Source organism: Doryrhamphus excisus, linkage group LG2, assembly GCF_037039965.1.
Source record: "Doryrhamphus excisus strain RoL-2023G ecotype Guam linkage group LG2, RoL_Dexc_Guam_v1.1, whole genome shotgun sequence".
Lineage (NCBI taxonomy): Eukaryota > Metazoa > Chordata > Actinopteri > Syngnathiformes > Syngnathidae > Doryrhamphus > Doryrhamphus excisus.
Window position 1 is genome coordinate 19,729,877 of NC_136358.1, and position 20,391 is coordinate 19,750,267.

Here is a 20,391-nt window from a genome sequence, read left to right on the forward strand (position 1 = left end):
TATTATTTTTAAATACTATTTATGTGATTTAACTAATAGAAAAAAATCTGATTTATATGTATGTGTGTTTTATTTGGATAATATGCCTCAAGCGTGTGTTTATGTCGTAGAAAAAAACAATAAAAAGTCAGGACAAAAAGTTCCTATTCATGTTCATGAGCGTACAAGTGAGTAAATGGTGCCGAACACGCAATTTACTTTCTGGACGCTAGAGGGCGCCAAAGAACTCTTATTGACACAAATGTATAGCCACTATATTGCAATGCAGGAGTTTGGAGTTGAGTAAAAGACAATACACTCTCAATCTAAAAAACATTTCATTCAATTTGATGTTTTTGATTTCATATTGTGGTATGTACGTCACAACTACACCGAATATGAAACGGAATGAATTAAATAGCATGTGAATGTATCAGTAGTTTCCGAGCAGACCCTGAATGCACCACAACAGCACACCCAGCCCCGGTGACAGGAGACGCTGTTCGCGGTCGTCCAGGTGCTCTCTTCGGGTTACTCCTCTCTCCATCCCCTCCCTTTTGTTGAAGTATCCTGGGTGAATAGGAGTACAACCGTGCTATGTTTTGTCCCCGACCCCCACTCCCGGAGAAATGAAGCGGGAACGTGGTCCAGAATGAAGACGGCGACAGTTTGACTCGTCTGTTTGTCCACCCCCCAGGCCAGCCTGCTCGGACACCCGGCGGCAAGGACCTCTCGGCGGCGCCATGGCTGGGCTCATTAAGAAGCAGATCTTGAAGCATCTCTCCAGGTCAGTGCGGAGGGAGGGTATCGGGGGGATCTTGAACCAACCGTCACGGAGCTTATCGAGGCTAATTACGTGAACGCAACTGTTATATATGACTTAAAAGTGTACACGGTGGATTAGCGGGTGTTGTCGACCCACGTAGCCGCATTGTGACGACTGTCAACCGCGGTTCGCCTCCCGGTGACCCTCGCTAGCCGGCTAGGCTACTAGCATTGTTTAGCTAGCAGGCTAGCCCGGTGCTAATCCCTCGACAGCACTGATGGTGACAGGTTGAACCGGTCGTTCGACTCTTGTCAGATTTATTAAAACAACAATCTCAGCTTTGTGAATCTTTGTGAACCAAAATATAACAAATTTTAACGTGAATTAAACGCACACGAAGCAAACGCATCAACATGCCTTAATGGTCAAGTTATATTAGCAAGGTGTGCTTGCTTCAACTTCTTACTTCCTTTGTGCTCACGTTCGATCAATAACGCCTTTGTTTTGACTCCAAACAAGCACATTTTGTTCTTTGTTATCCTTAACGACGATTAAGATAACTGGCTGCATTGACCTCCATGTACGTTTTATATATATGTATATATATATATATAAATGTGAATGGTATATTCTTATCACGCAGTTTCCTCAGGAGACTTCCTGGTTGAGCTTGTGTGACGTCACACAGCGCCCACAACCTACCTGCTAAGTTAACCTAAAGCACAGTTGACCTCATTTCCTAGCTATTCTGGCAAATACATCTTCAATTAGAGTTTCAGATATTTTCTGCCTAGTAATATACTATTGCCATAAAGAGATGCATAAAACAAAATAATACAAAAAAAACAAAAAGGAAAAGCAAATAGAAGATGCGTGAGTGACAGATAGCAACAAACTGTTCAATACCACTTTAATACAAAATGAGGGAACAATTGGCATGCCTAGAAGTGGCAAAACCATTCTTTTGTCTTGCCCAAAAAATGTACAATATTAAAATTTAAAAACACGTTTTTTTTTTTACTTTAATCCAACATGATGACACAATGAACGTGCCAATGGGCATATTAGTATGCCTACAAGCGACAAAAAGACCATAATCCTCTTTTGTCAATATAAAATTTCACTTTAATCCAAAAATCCAACAAACCTTTGTTGTAAAAAATAATATTTATTTTAAATAAATTAATTTCCAAATGAGATCTGAATTTCTATTTCATTTGTTGTCTTTTTTTTTTACATTAAAAACTGAATAAAAAAATAAAAATAAAAATTAAAAAATCCCCCACGGTTTGAAATACTAGAGAAAATGATAATATTTATTCATTAATATGTACTGTACAGAGTGAACTTAAAAATGAAAGCATCTTGCGTCCCCCTGATAGTTCCCCGTGCCACCTCCAGGCAGGCCCCGCCCCACTATTTGAGAAGCACTGCTTTAGAGTGACCAGTAATCTCCAGTGTGAGCATGAATTTGCGTTGGCGGGTACCAGTGCACGATGGCGGCGCTTTAACTTGTGCCGCATTAGCGTCAACACTGACGGGAAGTGAATGGACGAGTGCTGATGTCACCCAGTCACCCCGTTGGTGGTCAGACGGCATCATTACACACAATGTTTAGTCAACCTCTGTGTGAGATGATTCACACTGTCAGTGGGTGTGCTTCCACGGCCCCGGCCTGTGTTGTGGGTGTCAACAACCAACACGAGTCACACCAAACGGCGACGTTTGGGTTGCGATGAGAACAGGACTCTTTGTTTGCGTTTGATGGCTCATCCGAAGCCACGATACGCACTCATTGCGGCATCGTGGGTGCGGATAAAGTACCCGTAGCGTGGATAGGAGAGTCATATTTGCTTTCTCCTTCACGCTAACCTTCATCTCCTCTGGGTGATAAATATTCGTCGCCCTTCACAGACGATGCTGCTCGACAGCTGGAGCCGGCGTGACGCCGTTGTGATGTTTTGGCCGTCTCTTTGCACTTTAACACTGCAGTGGCAAGGAGAATTTGATTTGCATTTTTTTACCCTTTTTTCCTCCTTTAATGGCTACTTTATTCGTATCATTGTGTGACTTTTTTCTTCTAAATATTTCAATTTTATAATCTTATAATTACTCATTTTTGTCATAATATTTTGACTTTTTTCTTTCATTTTTCACCCTCATAAAATGTCTATTCTTAGAAAAAAAAGTTAAAATACAGCTGTTTTTCTCATCATGCCACTTTTTTCTTGCATTTTTCGTCCACTTTTCCTCCTTCAATGACTACTTTATTCGTATCATAGTGTGACTTTTTTCTTCTCAATATTTCTAATTTATAATCTTATAATTACTCTTTTTTTTGTCATAAATTTTTAGTTTTTTCTTTCATTTTCCACCCTCATAAAATGTCTATTAGTCTATTATTATGTTTTTCTCATCATGCCACTTTTTTCTTGCATTTTTCACCCACTTTTCTTCATAAAATGACTTATGATTTTTGTTATTGTTGTTATTGTTATATCTATTTTGTTTTATTACTCTTTAAACTAAAAAATTACAGTATTTTTCTCATAATATTGTGACATTTTCTTGTTCGTATATTGTGAGCTTGTGTGTGTTTTTAAAATTATTTTATTTTTGTAATATTCCTACTTTATTGATGTTTATCTTGCATTTTTCTGACTTTTTTTCTTTCATTTTTCACCCTCATAAAATGTCTATTCTTCGGAAAAAAAAGTAAAAATACAGCTGTTTTTCTCATCATGCCACTTTTTTCTTGCATTTTTCACCCACATTTTTTGCTATTTTTGTTATCTTTTTTGTGTATTATTCTTTAAACTAAAAAAATTACAATATTTTTCTCATAATGTTGTGACATTTTCTTGCACTTTTCCTCCATTTTTTTCTCATAAAATAACAATTTTATTGTTCATATATTGTGAGTTTGTGTGTTTTTAAATAATTTTATTTTTGTAATATTCCTACTTTATTGATGTTTATCTTGCATTTTTCTGACTTTTTTCTAATATTTCCTAAAATGACTCAGTCTTGTAGAATGTACTTTTTCTGACATACGGCGACATAAATAGTCTTTGTTTTTTTTATTATTGGACTGCAGCATATGCAAACTGTGCTGACTTATTGATGAAGCGGTATGAATGGAATCAACAGGACATTTGATCGTGGCCAAGGATGAATATTTCACCGCTAGGCCCCGAGACGCTTGAGCAGAAGCATACCGAACATACACGTAGGTTGGTGCGTTTTTTTTGTGGCTCCAGTGTTCAGTTTGTGTGTGCTGTTGCTGAATAATTTACGGAACTGGAGAAGAACGTGATGCTGGCTGGCAGGAGGAGGTGTGGATTGGAAAGAGGCTCTTGCATTGTGTTTCTCCTCCGACACGGCAACTCCACATATAACATTTAGTGTCAACAGGAGGTTAGAAACACCGAGGGCATGTGTGTTTAGATGTATTTATTGAACCAAAGAGCAAACCCAGTGAACACACACAGAGAAAAAAAGACAGTCCAAAGTGCTCATATTGGTCTGTAACTCACATCGAGCAGTACTTTTTATCCTCATTGTACTTCCAAGTCCTCCTATTTTTGCACATTCACCGATGCATCAAACAGTTGGCGTCTGTTTGCGTGTTTAAAAAAAAACACACACAGCTGATCTCCAATCTGCCGCTTTCTCTCCTCTGCATCCGACAGGTTTGCCAAGAACCTTTCCCCCGACAAGATCAACCTGAGCACGCTGAAGGGGGAGGGCCAGCTCACCAACCTGGAGCTGGATGAAGAGGTGCTGCAGAGCCTGCTGGACTTGCCCACCTGGCTGGCCATCAACCGCGTGTGCTGCAACAAGGCCGCCATCAGGGTGAGAGGCGGCGCTAACATTGCAGCAATCTGGACATCAGTCCGAGCCGCACGTTCTATTACCTTCATTAACACTAATGCATTTTTTTTAAACGCCCCCCCCCCCCCCCCCCCCCCCCCCCCGCAGATCCCATGGACCAAGTTAAAGACCCACCCCATCTCTCTGGTACGTTTAGAAAAACAAACCCACTGTCATTCACAGCTGTGGCTGTAGTCAACGTCCTGGTGTCTTTTTTATTTAAATAAACAGTTTCCGATCTTCCAAATATGATTTTTTACATTATTAGAGCACCTAGACATGAAATAGCACCCCTATAGTCACCCTTACACTCCTATTACCCAATATAGTATATATACACAGAGAAAATAAGACATATTAGGCATAGTATACCTTTTTACACACATTTAAAAAAAATCATTAGAGCCCTCTAGACATGAAATAACACCCCTATAATCACCTTTACACTCCTATTACCCTATATAGTATATAAAAACACAGAAAATAAGACATATTAGACATAGTATACCTTTTTACAACCATAGAAACTTGTTTTTTTAAAATCATTAGAGCCCTCTAGACATGAAATAGCACCCCTATAATCACCTTTACACACTTATTACTCAATATAGTATATATAAACAGAGAAAATAAGACATATTAGGCATAGTATACCTATTTACAACCTTAGAAACATGTTTTTTTAAATTGTTAGAGCCCTCTCTACATGAAATAGCACCCCTATAGTCACCTTTACACTCCTATTACCCAATATAGTATATGTAAACACAGAAAATAATACATATTAGGCATAGTATACCTTTTTAGAACCTTAGAAACACGTTTTTTAAATCATTAGAGCCCTCTAGACATGAAATAGCACCCCTATAGACACCGTTACACTCATATTACCCAATATAGTATCTATAAACAGAGAAAATAAGACATATTAGGCATAGTATATCTTTTTACAACCTTAGAAACACTTTTTTTAAAATCATTAGAGCCCTCTAGACATGAAATAACACCCCTATAGTCACCTTTACACTCCTATTACCCAATATAGTATGTATAAACAGAGAAAATAAGACATACTATTAGGCATAGTATAAATTTTAAAACCTTAAACACATTTCTGGTAACGCTTGTGGTTCTTGGTGTTCTCGCTGTTCAGACACTGGATAAAGTGGAAATGGAAATGAGCACCTGCGATGAGCCCCGCGCCCCCAACGGCCCCTCCCCTATCGCGACAGCATCGGGTCAAAGGTGAGCAACACAGGAAGTGAAAGTCAGTGTCGCGAGTCCTCACTGACGTCCCGTACCTGCGTCCCAGCGAGTACGGCTTTGCCGAGAAGGTGGTGGAGGGGATGTCCCTGTCCATCAACTCCATCGTGATCCGGATCAGCGCCAAGGCCTTCAACGCCTCCTTCGAGCTCTCCCAGCTGCAGGTCTACAGCGTCAACACCAGCTGGGGCATCAGCGACCTGCGCTTCACTCGCATCCAGGACCCTCAGAGGGGGGAGGTAAGCAGCTTCACCTGCTCTGGACCCGCAATCTTCCACATATGATTTTTAACATTATTAGAGCACCTAGACATGAAATAGCACCCCTATAGTCACCTTTACACCCCTATTACCCAATATAGTATATATACACAGAGAAAATAAGACCTATTGGGCATAGTATACCTTTTTACACACGTTTTTTTAAAAATCAGTAGAGCCCTCTTGACATGATATAACACCCCTATAGACACCGTTACACTCCTATTACCCAATATAGTATATATAAACAGAGAAAATAAGACCTATTAGCATAGTATACCTTTTTACAACCTTGGAAACATGTTTTTTTTAACATTAGAGCCCTCTAGACATGAAATAGCACCCCTATAGTCACCTTTACATTCCTATTACCCAATATAGTACTTGTAAACACAGAAAATACGACATGTTAGGCATAGTATACCTCTTTACAACCTTAGAAACACGTTTTTTTAAAATCATTAGAGCCCTCTAGACATAAAATAACACCCCTATAGTCACCTTTACACTCCTATTACCCAATATAGTATATATAAACAGAGAAAATAAGACATATTAGGCATAGTATACCTTTTTATAACCTTAGAAGCAAGTTTTTTAAATCATTAGAGCCCTCTAGACATGAAATAGCACCCCTATAGTCACCTTTACGTTCCTATTACCCAATATAGTACATGTAAACACAGAAAATAAGACATGTTAGGCATAGTATACCTTTTTACAACCTTAGAAACAAGTTTTTTAAATCATTAGAGCCCTCTAGACATGAAATAGCACCCCTATAGTCACCTTTACACTCCTATTACCCAATATAGTATATATAAACAGAGAAAATAATCGTTAGACCCGCGATGAGCTAAGACCCGTATTTGCATGCGGTCCAGATCCTCACCTTCAAGGAGATCAGCTGGCAGATGATCCGCATCGAGGCCGACGCCATTCACAGCGCCGAACACGAGATGCTGAGCGCCCCCATCCGCCTCATCACCAACCAGTCCAAGATCAGAGTCACTCTCAAGCGACGGGTCAGGAACGCCGCACGCCGCGGAACATTCTTCCCCCGAGTAACGTCGTCATGTGAGATGATCTTCTCCTCCATCCAGATCAAGGATTGTAACGTGGTGGCCTCCAAGCTGGTTCTCATCCTGGACGACCTGCTGTGGGTGCTGACCGACTCGCAGCTGAAAGCCATGGTGCAGTACGCCAAGTCCCTCAGCGAAGCCATGGAGAAGTCGGCGCAGCAGAGGAAGAGCATGGCCACAGAGGACCAGGTACCATCAATGCAGCTTATTTTTGCTTCAGCGCCCCAGAAGAAACCTTCTCAACGCTACTTTGTTCTCCTGCGCGCCAGGCGTCGTCCGCCCCGCCCTCGTCCCAGCAGGTACGCACGCAGCAGACGTCCACGGCCGGCGACCAGAGCGCCACCATGGCCAAGCTGTTCAGCGACTACGACGTGTGCGAGACGTCGCATCACCTGCAGATCAAACACCTGGACCTGCACATCTGCGACGACATCCACGCCGTGGATAAAGGTAGCCGCGCCCACTCATACCTTTTCTACAATACGGTAATCCCTCGTTTGTGGCAGTTGATTAATGATAAAAATAATAATATAATGTAGGGCGGCACGGCGGTCAAGTGGTTAGTGCGCAGACCTCACAGCCAGGAGACCAGGGTTCAATTCCACCCTCGGCCATCTCTGATGAGCGATTCAAACCATTCCAGCATCAGAGCTCCTTCACGCCAAAAAGACATCCCACCCTCACCTAAATTGAAATTCCAATTTTCCCAATGTAGAAATGTCAATTCATACTTTGTCATACATTTTCCAGTCATATTCCATCCATGGTCCACAGCGGACGAGTGGTTAGCGCGTAGGCCACACAGCTAAGAGACCCGAGTTCAATTCCACTCTTCTTTGTGTGGAGTTTGCATGTTCTCCCCGTGCATGCGTGGGTTTTCTCCAGGTACTCCGGTTTCCTCCCACATTCCAAAAAACATGCTAGGTTAATTAGCCACTCAAAATTGTCCATAGGTATGAATGTGAGTGTGAATGGTTGTTTGTCTATATGTGCCCTGTGATTGGCTGGCTGGTGACCAGTCCAGGGTGTACCCCGCCTCTCGCCTGAAGACAGCTGGGATAGGCTCCAGCACCCCCGTGACCCTCGTGAGGATAAGCGGTCGAAAATGAATGAATGAATGAATGCTAGTCAGGGCTGCATGGCGGATGAGACCAGGGTTCAATTCCACCCTCGGCCATCTCTGTGTGGAGTTTGCATGTTCTCCCCGTGCATGCGTGGGTTTTGTCCGGGTACTCCGGTTTCCTCCCACATTCCAAAAACATGCTAGGTTAATTAGCGACTCCGAATTAGCATTAGGTATGAATGTGAGTGTGAATGGTTGTTTGTCTATATGTGCCCTGTGATTGGCTGGCTGGCCACCAGTCCAGAGTGGACCCCGCCTCTCGCCTGAAGACAGCTGGGATAGGCTCCAGCACCCCCGCAACCCTCGTTAGGATAAGCGGTAGAAAATGAATGAATATAATGTAATGGTTGTTTACAACCTTATACTGTAAATACGTTTTTAATCATCATTAGAACCCCACAGGCATGAAATAACACCCCTATAGTCACCCGTACACTCATTTGTGCAGCTCAAACTTTGTTCTGTTCAATCGCAGCGATCAATAAGAGGATCACCGGCGGAGCCATGCAGCTTTCCTTCAGCTCCATCACGCTGGACTACTACCCCTTCCACCGAGCAGGTTTGACCCCCACCGGTCTCTCTGCAGCATCTTGACTCCGCCCATCGCTCTCTCTCTCTCTCTTTCTATCCAATCAGGCGACAGCTGTGCCCACTGGATGCACTGCAGCGAGGCCACCAAGACCAGAGAGGGTTGGGCGCGGAGCCTCCTGGATGAGTTCAAGTCCAACGTGGAGATGCTGAAGAGTGCGGTGCGGGACCAGCAGGGCGTGGCTCCTGCACACGGCTCACCTGGTAAACACACTCGGTTTAATGCCTGTGAGGGAATGATGTCATCACACACACACACACTGTGGGTTTTCTGTCCCCAGTGTCCGTTAGGGACGATGTGTATTGGCCTATTGGAGTAGGGCTTAGTGAGGCAGATGGAGGTCTGCTAGAGTGGAGCCCACAGTCCCAAGCCCAGTGCTGCTGGTGCCTGGAGCCAGGTACCACCGTGTGGTGCGTGTGTGCGGTGATACACACCTTGTGTGCGGCTCAGCGGTCTCCCCCCTTTTTGAGGCCCCGGCTTCTTGCTCTCTTTGTTGCTCTTCTCTCATTCTTCCTTCTTTTCAGGGAAGATCAGCACCTCCTCCAGCTCGTCCTTCAGCCCTCCTCCTCAAAGCCCCAAGGCCCAGCTCATGTCCAGCTCTGTGGTCCTCAGGATGGCCGACTTCAGCATCTACCAGGTCAAATGTTGGACCAAACCGTCATCCTGTGTGCTCTCGTTTACTAACTTTTGTAGGGTTTGATGGTTTTCAGGTTTCTACAGCAGACCAGCGTCGCTCCAGTCCCAAGACCATGATCTCCTGCAATAAAAAGTCCTTGTACCTTCCGCCTGAGATGCCGGCCATCCATGTGGAGTTTACGGAGTACTACTTCCCCGATGGAAAAGACTATCCGAGTAAGACCTCGTTTGTAGCAAATCCAGCGTGAAGGTTTTTCTAACTAAATCACTTCCTGCCGATCCATCAGTCCCGTGTCCCAACCTCTACGCCCAGCTGAACGCCCTGCAGCTGGTCCTGGATCCTCGCAGTCTGGTGTGGCTCAACCTTTTTGCTCTGGACCTCAGGCAGAGTCTGGAGCAGTTCATGGAGATCTACAAGCTTAACAACTCACAGAAGCCCGACGAACACGTGGACATCAAGGTGGACGGCCTCATGCTGAAGGTGAGCACACCCCCAGGGGGGAACATGGGGACCTTCAGGAGGTGTCATCCGTTTATGGTCTCTCCTTCTTCAGCTGGTGATCCCCACCGATCGGGACCCCTCCTGTCCACCCAACCTGCCTCGCTCCATCTCCGTGCAGACGTCGGAGATGGTGGCCACCAACACCCGGCACCCGGCCAACTGCACCCGCGCCCACCTCGAGGCCCTCCTGCAGGGCTTCCAGGAGGAGCCCTTCTTCTCGTCCTCCTTTGTGTCATTCCCTCGTTCATCCTCATCCCTGCCTCTCCTTCACCCTCTTTTCCACTACCACGCCCATGAACAGGACACCAGGTTGCACGACATATACCGTGGCCTTGTGGTGCCCACCATGGGGGCGGACGCCCTCAAGATGCCAGCCGCCGCCGACTTTTGGGCGTTGCACTTTGCACAATTCTGGGTGGACTACGAGGGCACCCAAGGGGGCAAGGGACGACCGCAGCCTTTCGTGGACTCTTTCCCTCTCACCGTGTGGGCATGTCAGCCCGCCAAGCTGCTCCAGCACCAGGAGAAGCTGAAATGTGCCGCCGGATCAAACATCTCCCGAAGCACCTCTGTGGAGACCGCCGGGCGCCTGCAACGGAAGCGCCTCCTGAAGGAATACTACAGCACCAACGGCGCACCCACGCCGTCCCACAGCCCAAATCCTGCATCCGCGGCACCGAGTAATGGACTCCATAAACCGCAATCACTGGAGAGCTTACCTTCCTCGTCGTCGCCTAGCCAAGATGCTAACGTGCACGCGCTGGTGTACGTTCAGAAGCATTTAAGTGCTCAGGTATGTTCACGCCGGACATCACGCGGCCGCTGCGGAATGCCTGACGGCGTTGATGTGTGTGTTTTGACCAGGTGAGCCACCGCCAGTACGTGTTCCTGATGCGTCTGCAGCGCAGCATCAAAGCCCTGCAGCAGACCCTGCAGCAGGACCTGGAGGAGATGGGCTCCAAGAGGGACCGCAAGGCTCCGATGCAGCGGCCGGCGGACCACCGGCCCTTCACCATTTGCCTGGGCCTCCTGCTCAAAAGCGCAGAGGTCTCGCTCCTCTTGAAGCCCGTCACGCAGCCGCCGGAAGGCTCGCAATCTCCTTTGGGGTCCGAGCTGTCCCCTGCAGAGAGCAGAACCACCTTGGAACCGGGGTGCAACAACACCGCCACCGACGGCGGTCAAGACGGAGCAATGAAAGGGTCCTCCGCTGTGGATCAGCTGTTGTGCGCCGGCGTCCCCGACGGCAGAACCCAGCCGGGTCCCGAACCGCTCATCCCCACTGCCGCAAGCATGGACTCAAATCACAAGTCCTCACTGGAGGAGAGGACTTCCGGGAGGTGGAGTTCAGAAGAAGGTGGGGAGATGGTTTTTGATGACACGCCAGTCGTCGGAGAAGCCACAGTACGGTCATGTGACCCGCTTGGTGAGGACACCAAGGCCGCCGCCAAGATGCCTCAGTCGACATCCAGGTATTTATCTGACACCACATGGACTCAGAGCAAAGTCAGTCTTGTAGGACATCAACCAGACTTCAAAGCGGCCTCATTTATCTCCAAATGTGGGTGTGGTTCATGTTCTACCATGAATATGAGCGATGTGTGCCGTTTGTCAGTATGGACGTCCACCTCAACACTCATTCTTGCTACGCAACCTTTCCCATTTCATCAACAAATTGTCCTAACTTCCTTTTTTGGCCTCTTTGACCTTGGCTTTAACCCCTGAAGCTTGTGTGTGTGTGTGTGTGTGTGTGTGTGTGTTCTCTCTCAATCAAGGAAAGGAAGTTTGTCTGTCGTTTCCGATCTCCTCAGCTCTTCATCTACCAGCAGATCCACCTCTCTTTATTCCATGTCAAACATGTAAGGCCCACATGGATCTGCGACTAGCTGTGCTAATGAGTGTGTGTCCACGTGTGTGTCTGTGTGTGTGTTGCGTCTTGCGGACTCACACTCAACAGTTGCAAATACGTGTGCATGTATTTGCATGTGTGCATGACATCTCTGTGTGTTACACTGGATAGCGTGTCGTCCGTGTTATATCTGGCCATGCATGAACCCTGTCGGTTTTTTTTTTTTGTACTAGATGGTGTGTGTCATGTGACTGTGTGTGCATTCTAGTGGACGTCTCATGCGGGACCGCTCCCAGTCCAGTTTCTCTGTGTCCTACAAGAACATGAAGAAGAGTCCGTCCCTGCAGTCGCTGGACAACATCTCCATAGACAGCTACCTGCTGGAGGACGGGGACACTTACAGTCTGATGGAAAGAGGTACACACACACACACACACACAAAGCTCATTTGACCCAAATAGTTTCCCGCCTAAACATGTAAATTAGTAATGGTAATGGTTTTATTTCATTTGAACATCAGATTACATTGAATGCATCCCATAATCAGTTCCCAGTTCCACATGTCCAAAAGGAGTAGGAAGAAGCAAAGCTTATTAAATCCTACCCCTCCATCTGGTACTTTTACAATCAGTAACTGTTACATTTGTTCACTTCCTGCTTTCCATAATACAGTTTAAGTTTTTTTTTTTAAATAATGTACCTCGTACCGAAGTACGAGGTGATATGACCATACAATAACATATATACCATATGTTACAATAGTAACCGTCAATATAGTGATATATATATATATATATATATATTTATATAGCACATCAAGATTCTTCATCCTTGTATTTAGCAAATTTATTTTATTTATTAATTTAATTTATTAATTTTTATAAATTTTTATTTAGCTTTTAAACATTTTTTTATTTTTTTTTTAAAAAATGTTTCTTTTTTGTCACATACCGAAGTACAAGGTGATATGAGCATCCAATGACATAATGGGTACCATAGTAAGTGTCAATATAATCATATATATATATATAGCACATCATGACTGGTTGAAGACTCTTCATCCTTGTATTTAGCAAACATCAACTGCTTGTATTGTTTCTTGAATTGGCTCATCGCTGTGCATTGTTTGAGTTCCTTACTCAATCTATTCCATAGTTTGATTCCACATACTGAAATGCTATGGCTAGCATAACATAGTCCTAGCATAGAAGTGTTTCAAATGTACTTCTTCCCTGAGATCATATTTCTCCTCTCTTGTAGAGAAGTATTGGATGACATTTTTAGCTAATTGGTTGTTTTTAGCCTTATGCATTATTTTAGCAGTTTGAAGATGAACTATATCAGCAAGTTGAAGTATTTGTCATTTTAGAAATAAGGAGTTAGTATGTTCTCTGTAGGCTGCATTATTAATTATCCTTACTGTGGTAGTGGTTCTCAATTTGGGGGCAAAAATGCCCTAAAAGACGTCCCTGAATGAGGTATGCTGGTGAAGAAGCATGTGATCCGCATATGCAGATAAATGGTGACTACCGCTGAACTTCTGTGGCACGGTGACATGAGCACATTTCTCAGCAACAATCAGGAAGCTGGACTTGCTTCATGTTGTTACGCTATAGCTGAGCTTTTATTCTGCTTTTTTTGTTGTTTACACAAGGCCATAGCATCATTTTCATTGGCCTCCACCGCCACTTCTAACCAAAAGGTGGCAGCATTGTGCAACATTAGAGTAAGTGTTTTTTTTTCTTCTCCTGCACAGATGATATGTCCATCTCGGGATTCAAGGCCGCTGTCAGCGAGCAGAGCGCCACCGAGAGCGCCGCCGTCACAGAACAGGAGGGGGCCGTGTCCCCGGACACCGTCAGCGCCACGTCGCAAAGCATGGAGGAGCCCACTAAGGATATTGTAAGATGTCTGCGTCTGTACACACACACACACACACACACAAAGTGTAATTATGGCGTGTGTCCGTCCCAGGTGTCCGTGCTGGTGCTGAAGGTGCACTCGGTGTGCGTGGGCATGGAGGCGGTGGGCGAGAACGCGGCCGTGGCTCTGGAGGTGGACAAGGTGACGCCCAACCAGCTGGGCAACGTCAGCCTCAGGCAGTACCTCAGCAGCCGCAGCCTGGGTGAGCCGAGCGTGCCGCCACACTTTTTACAGCGCGGTAAAGGCGCCCGTGACGCACGAAAAATCCACTCACTCGCGCCTCGGCCCGTCGTATATAGAATTGTGTAATTGTACAAAACGGCTTAGCGTAGTCTCAGTCTTATTGACCTGGCTGTAACTCCCCATAGGTATGGTGTGTTCAATGCCTGCTCAGAGCAGTCAAGGTAACGTTGGTGATCTGCCACTTGTGTGCGTGCTCATGTTTGCGTGTGGGATACTTTTTTTTTTTGTTTCCCTCCTCCTCCGGCCGAAATGTTATTTGCTGCACTCAGGACTTGCTTGCGCTGCAGCTGCACTCTGAGGGTTTGCAGATGAAATCACGCGTGTGCGATTCCAGCTGTGTTTTGGTTTGGTCTGTAGCGGTCGCTCTAGTTGTGATGGAGAAGAAGAAGAAGAAGCCACGTGATTTGGAGGTCAGAGTGCGTGGAACATGATCAAATGTGACGACACTAATTAAAATGATGTGGCTTCACTCCATCACGGTTTTTTCAACAATAAATGAATTGAATAAATGAAGTGGTTTGCGCACAGACCTCGCAGCTAGGAGACTCGAGTTCAATTCCACCCTCGGCCATCTCTGTGTGGAGTTTTTCATGTTCTCCCCGTGCATGCGCGGGTTTTCTCCGGGTACTCCGGTTTCCTCCCACATTCCAAAAACATGCTAGGTTAATTAGCCACTCCAAATTGTCCATAGGTATGAATGTGAGTGTGAATGGTTGTTTGTCTATATGTGCCCTGTGATTGGCTGGCTGGCCACCAGTCCAGGGTGTACCCCGCCTCAGCTGGGATAGGCTCCAGGACTATCCCCCCCCCGCGCCCCCCCCCCCGGAACCCTCGTGGGAAAAAAGCGGTCGAAAATGAATGAATGAATTAACAAATGATAATGAATACGGCTTGTTATTGTATTGATTGGATATTTTTAAAAATCATTAGTGCTGCGGTTTTGTAGCTAAAATGAACTGAACTGTGACCTTAAAAACATTGAACTCTTTCTCTGCCCGTGTGTGTGTGTGTGTGTGTGTGGCCCTTTAAGAGGCTAAATTTGACAGTAATAGACTGAGCGCTCCCGTTACTTGCAACATTAAGCTCGCAACCTTAAACGTGCGTGCGACTTAAATGAATCTCAAATCTTCCTTGCCGCCTGACTCACCTCCCCTCCCTCCTCCTCTCCTCCATCCTCCCTCCTCTCCCCCATCATCTCACCACTGCAGCAGACTTTGCAGTTTCAGTCCAGTGATTCCTGGCGATGAGCGTTTCCTCTCGCTGCTTGCACCTACAGCATCCCCCCTCCCCTCCCTCCCTCCCTCCCTCCCTCCCTCTCTCTCTCTCTCTCTCCCCCCGCCACCTCACGCCACACTTCCTGCGTCTGCATTGAAAAAATGTCATTTTATCATCTGAGTAAACCTGACATTCAATATGAGAGCGTGTGTAATTGGACCTGCTGCTGTTATTAAGCCAGCGCTGCCTCAGAAAGCGCGCGATTGCACTCTTTGCTGTTGTGATGACTTTTCTCTCTCTCTCTCTCAAGTCTCAGCGCCGCCACTTCCTGCTCGACGCCTCGCAACTCTCATTCAAAGATGAAATGAGACGCCGTGGCACCCCTTTTGTCTTATTTCCCACGTGTGAAAAGGCCGTAGTCATGCAACGCAGGTTTAAACAAATATGGCTGCCTGTGCCCCCCACCCCCTGTTCCTCCCTTACAGCCGGCGCAGAAGTCAGCTCCCCGTCAACAGCGGGCCGCCATCGCAGCCGGCCCCCGGAGGTGCGGGCCCGCCTGGAGAGCGGCCCTGGCGCCGCCGCCCACTCGCCGCTGGCCGAGCGCAACGGCTTCCTGCAGCTGCGCCTGCACGGGTACCGGGCGAGCCTCCTGATGTCCACGTTGCGCAACCTGGCCCAGTTCCTGGAGGATGACACGGCGCCGCAGGTGCTGCCCATGGAGATCAGCGTCGTGGATGCGCGCGTGGACTTGAAGGTGGGAGTCAGGGTTGTTTTTTGGAAGTGACCTAAAGTACTTGTAGACCCTCACTTTCTGGTAGACCGGAGATCACGTTGGCAGCTCAGGCGTTTAGCGCCATGCTAGCGGACCCGGCAGGTGACATCGGAAAAGCACACTTCCATTTTTCCGCTGAGTCCATTCATGCGGAAAGATGAGTCGTTCACCTCCAGTCTTCCCCTGCAGGACGACGGCCCACGCGACGGCCTCTCCGACTCAGAGCCGTCGCCCATCACGCTGCACGTGGACACGCTGGTCATCCACAGAAGAGATGACGGCGCCTTCTCCATCTCCGGAGGTGAGACGCCCGCACGTGCACGTGCGCTGACTCACCGCTGTTAGATAACCCCGCCTCCGTTCTCTGTCTCCGCCCCCTCACAGCGGAGGCCGGGCGCCGTAGCCGAAGCGAAGACAGCGTCCTGTGTTCGGTTCCCGTGGATGCAGATGCCAAAGGGACGCAGATCCAAGCTCCGCCCGCTAGCCCTCGTCCGTCACTGCGTGAAAATGTAAACGAGTTTAAACATTCTATTTTTAGCTCTACATGATCACCTGATTATCTTGTCCTCTCCGCCCCCCAGATGCTCATGGAGGAGAACGACTGCTTGAAAGTGGAGTTGTCCCGGGCCAAAATGGCGTTGGCCGAAGTTCAGATGGAAAGAGACTCTCTGCTCCACCAAATGAAGAACCTCAAGGTCACGAACCCCAGCTAGCCAATCAGGTGCCGGGACAGGAGCGGGATAGTCACTCCTTTAGAAAGCAATGCAGTGCAGAATGGGGAGAAAAAAAACTGTTTTTTTTACCCTGTGTGAGTGTGCAACAAATGATGGGGACTACGAACAAAACGGAATCAAAACGGAATCTTGAATGTCACAAAGTCCGAGCAATGATCAATTTTGCACTGCACTCACAGACCGGGGGCGTTTTGTGCTCTTATTTGTGTGTGCGCTGAACTAGAATGTGAACACGGAACTCTTCTGCAGTGTTTCTGTTGAATGTGTGTGTGTGTGTGTGTGTGTGTTGGCGACAACAAGCATTCCCAGAGATTTTTTTTTAACACTTGAGTTCCGCAAGTACAAAAAACCCCAAAACATTTGCTTCCCGCCTATTTTTCTAGAGAATAACAAACTTCCGGTGTACTTTGCAGGTGTACACTCAAGCCCCGCCCACTTCATTTGTGTAGAACTGTCAAAAGGAACACCTTCCGCTGTTCAAACGCCAAAACATTTTGTCTGTCAAAGCTGCTGAAATGCCGTTAAGAAAATAAATAGGATAAATAATTTAAGGGTAAAATGGCTGCGTGCTCATACATGGTCATGACATTGCATGCTTCGTTTGACCGGGACGCCACAGAAAAGACGTTAAAAATAGACTAAAGGCATCTTAAAGTTTACCGGTGATCTTGATAATTTTATATAATCACATATTTTATTATTATTTATGTATATTTACATGCCATTCTAAATTTGAAAACAAACACTCTGGACTTTTTAAACGACCGCAGGAGCCTGTTGACGCCAGCATGGTGTAACTGCGCATGCGCGTACCATCTTCCCCACATTGAGCGTCGAGCTGCTCCTGTTTTGTTTTTCACTTTTTTTTAATTTTTGGAGGAATCGAACAAAAGGCACGGTCTCCTGTGGCTGCTGGACGTTGACCATCACCACCATCACCACCACCACCACCATTCTCCACGCCCAGCCTCCAAAAATGAAGTCAAGACAAGGGCGGGAAGTCACAGCTAGTGCTTTCAAAATAAACGTCAGCTTGTTGCTAAATGCAGTCAAAATGGGATGATACGTGAATGAAGGGTTGAATTGACGTGTTGTGATGCATAGCGTCAACCGGAAGCTTGGTGGTCGCTTCAGGTGAGTCTAAACAAGGCATTTGTGTCCAAATATTATTCAGGAAGTAGAGAGGCTAACAGTTTACTTACGTATTGCTGAATCGTTCTGTATTATGGTGTGTCGTCTGTCTAAAGCAAAAGCTGGCAAATCGTACTGTGGTTTTAAAGAAGAATATGACTAAATATGCTGTAATGTATGCAGAACAGTTTTATTTGTCGTTCATGTCGCTAGCATTAAACATCCGGGTATGTTTTATTTTGAAGGTGAAAACCGGCATTTCTGTATCTTCTTCGGGCTAGCATGACACGTGTCTGCACGCAGGGGCACCGGCCAGTGCGGAAGGTTCGTGTGACACAAGCCGGACTAGGGAGCCTCTTCCCGGGGGCAGAACAGGCACCACCTCCAGCCTGCCATTCCCCAGACCGGATCAGAGAGGAGGCAGAAGGACTTTGTGGTTTTATTTTGTCTTCGCAGCGCTTCTCTTGAACCTCAAGGAGACACCGGAGCTGCTCGAGCTTGACGCCGGCGAGCGGTGCACGCCTGAGGGGGTGCTGCTGGTGGTGGTGGTGGTGGTGGAGGAGCCTTGCACCTGGATGAGCGGGGAGTACCGTGACACCGTGGGACGTGCTCCTCTGCAGCATCCGTGCAGGCAGCAGCACCATGCATGGCGAGGAACCCCACTCCTTTGATGCTTCCACGGTGAAGCGAGCTTGAACGCGGGGGGAAAGGGGTTTGATTTATGGAAGATTGTGGTCATCGCTGGGCCGTCGTCGTGTGTCCGGGATGGGGAAGGAGCAGGAGCTGCTGGAGGCTGCCCGCACTGGGAACGTGGCCGTGGTGGACAAGCTGCTCAGCGGCAAGAGAGGCATCCTGGGCTCGGGCTCTGGTTCCATTCCTTTGCCCAACCTGCTGAGGTAAGCCGGTTCTGATTCTGATTCTGGTTCTGGTTGCATAGTCATGAGTCACATTTTATGATGACATAAAAAAGTTAGCTTTAATGTGTTGCTTTGGTCTTCACATAGAAGAAGTCCAACCTAGGAACCCAGATGGGTCCCATACCGTAGTTTTGCCTGAGAAGGTCGTGTTCTTTCATGCCTCTTGGACCACAATAGATCATACCTGGACTGGAACCTCAAAGAGAAGCACCAAAGCATGTTTGGGGTGATTTGTTGACCCCCCCTCCCGCCCCTGCAGCCTCTCCTCCTCTGCCGCCGGCTTGGTGATTATGAGATCAAAGCCGGGGCACCCGAAGGCCCCCGGGGCAAGGGGGCACTCCCAGGCTAAACCAGTGGCCCCCAACCGGCCTGATGGGCCCTTACACATTTAGTGTGAGTTTACGCTGCTTAGCTACTTTTTACACTTTTACAACCTGGTTGTACCTGATATTACAAGTAATATCGTATTACAAGATATTACAAGATATTACAAGTAATATCAGGTGGTAGGTTTTTTGCCGGATCTTTGAAGTCTTTTGCTGGTACGCTTTTCATGTCATGAGGTGGTCGAGAACGGGGGCGGGACCTCCATCATCGCCCAAAGTCCCTTGATTTGTCGCGGAACCTAGAAGAAACCGATGTTAAAAATCCGCCGAGGTCCCAAACACATGGGTGGAGAGCCACCCACGTGTTTTTGTGTGTCGGGACGGCGGACGCTAATACCGGCAACGTTAGCTTACTGGGAATCGATGCATACTTCTCCCGTCTTAAGGCCTCTGAGCCACTGGCAGCATTCCTGAGTCATGAGGTTCCTCTTTTGGCTGAAGGGAAAGCTGACAAGAGGGACTTGAACTCGCGCACACACACACAGACAGGATGCAGAGAAGATGATATGCTAGCGATGACGTGCTGGCTTTGTGGCGTGGAAAATGGATACGGGATGATGTCACGGCTGGTTGGGAAGGGTCATTCCCATTTCCTGTGGTACTTGACCTCACCGCTGACCTTTTGGGGTTGAAACCCTTTGTAAAGTACGCGTCTTTCTGATGATACTTCCTGTTTGGTGTGTGAAATAACAGGAAGTCATGTGTCACTGAGGCACTATGATGTAGTTTGTATGCTAATAATTGCAGGTGGCTAATCATTAGCCTTGTTGGTTGCACCCAGAAAGGTAGTTTAGGGTGACACGTCGTGTGTGTGTGTGTGTGTGTCGCTCGTGATGATGTTCATTCATTACCTCTTCCTCACGCTCAAACGGAATGACTCATCACACGCCGCAGATGGTAGTCTCTCTTCTCGCGTTCAGGGGAAAGCCCGACTTGTTTTTTTTTTTTTTCGCTTCTTTTATGTGATGCTCACTCTCAGTTCCCTCCTCCTCCTCCTCCTCCTTTGCAAACAAACAACCTTTAAGTGACTCCCGAGAGGAGACCAGCGCCCGCTCTCCTGTACCGCCTGCTCTAATTGGCGTTCTCGCAGATGCTATCCTCCTTTCTCACACATGTTAAAAAAAATACAACATCAATGTCACCAAACTTTA

At 46.8% G+C, this 20,391-nt stretch overlaps 2 protein-coding genes across 6 annotated transcripts in view; both read left to right on the forward strand.

The window, feature by feature from the left end:
• Positions 1 to 434: 434 nt before the first annotated feature.
• bltp3b (bridge-like lipid transfer protein family member 3B) lies at positions 435 to 17,040 on the forward strand. 3 transcript variants are annotated; one of them, XM_078787589.1, is made up of 25 exons: positions 435 to 496; positions 677 to 766; positions 4,438 to 4,600; positions 4,727 to 4,765; positions 5,772 to 5,863; positions 5,931 to 6,120; positions 7,026 to 7,166; positions 7,245 to 7,412; positions 7,493 to 7,673; positions 8,822 to 8,905; positions 8,983 to 9,138; positions 9,460 to 9,572; positions 9,646 to 9,787; positions 9,859 to 10,052; positions 10,126 to 10,866; positions 10,938 to 11,542; positions 11,846 to 11,929; positions 12,188 to 12,336; positions 13,676 to 13,821; positions 13,894 to 14,044; positions 14,211 to 14,246; positions 15,786 to 16,054; positions 16,262 to 16,373; positions 16,457 to 16,581; positions 16,654 to 17,040. In XM_078787589.1, exons 1-25 carry the CDS (start codon positions 438 to 440, stop codon positions 16,783 to 16,785), a joined length of 4,362 nt encoding a protein of 1,453 aa, XP_078643715.1. In that variant the 5' UTR covers positions 435 to 437; the 3' UTR covers positions 16,786 to 17,040. The 3 variants fall into 3 exon arrangements, with proteins under 3 accessions (XP_078643715.1, XP_057934389.2, XP_057934390.2); XM_058078406.2 differs by lacking the exon at positions 14,211 to 14,246; XM_058078407.2 differs by lacking the exons at positions 11,846 to 11,929; positions 14,211 to 14,246.
• A 1,160-nt stretch (positions 17,041 to 18,200) lies between these two features.
• The window catches only part of anks1b (ankyrin repeat and sterile alpha motif domain containing 1B), an 85,288-nt gene continuing 83,097 nt past the window's right edge, over positions 18,201 to 20,391 (forward strand). Inside the window, exon 1 of one of the 3 annotated variants that reach the window (XM_058078413.2) lies at positions 18,201 to 18,833. In XM_058078413.2, coding sequence (XP_057934396.2) covers positions 18,703 to 18,833 — 131 coding nt within the window. In that variant the 5' untranslated portion in view covers positions 18,201 to 18,702. The remainder of the gene's footprint in view (positions 18,834 to 20,391) is intronic. The other 2 variants (XM_058078409.2, XM_058078408.2) reach the window with 2 other exon arrangements.

Excerpts from the sequence above, each read along its gene's own strand:
- bltp3b (XM_078787589.1), top strand. The coding sequence starts at position 438 with ATGCACCACAACAGCACACCCAGCCCCGGTGACAGGAGACGCTGTTCG. Across the intron at positions 4,601-4,726 it reads GCAACAAGGCCGCCATCAGG|ATCCCATGGACCAAGTTAAA; the intron begins GTGAGAGGCGGC and ends CCCCCCCCGCAG. Across the intron at positions 6,121-7,025 it reads AGGACCCTCAGAGGGGGGAG|ATCCTCACCTTCAAGGAGAT; the intron begins GTAAGCAGCTTC and ends CATGCGGTCCAG.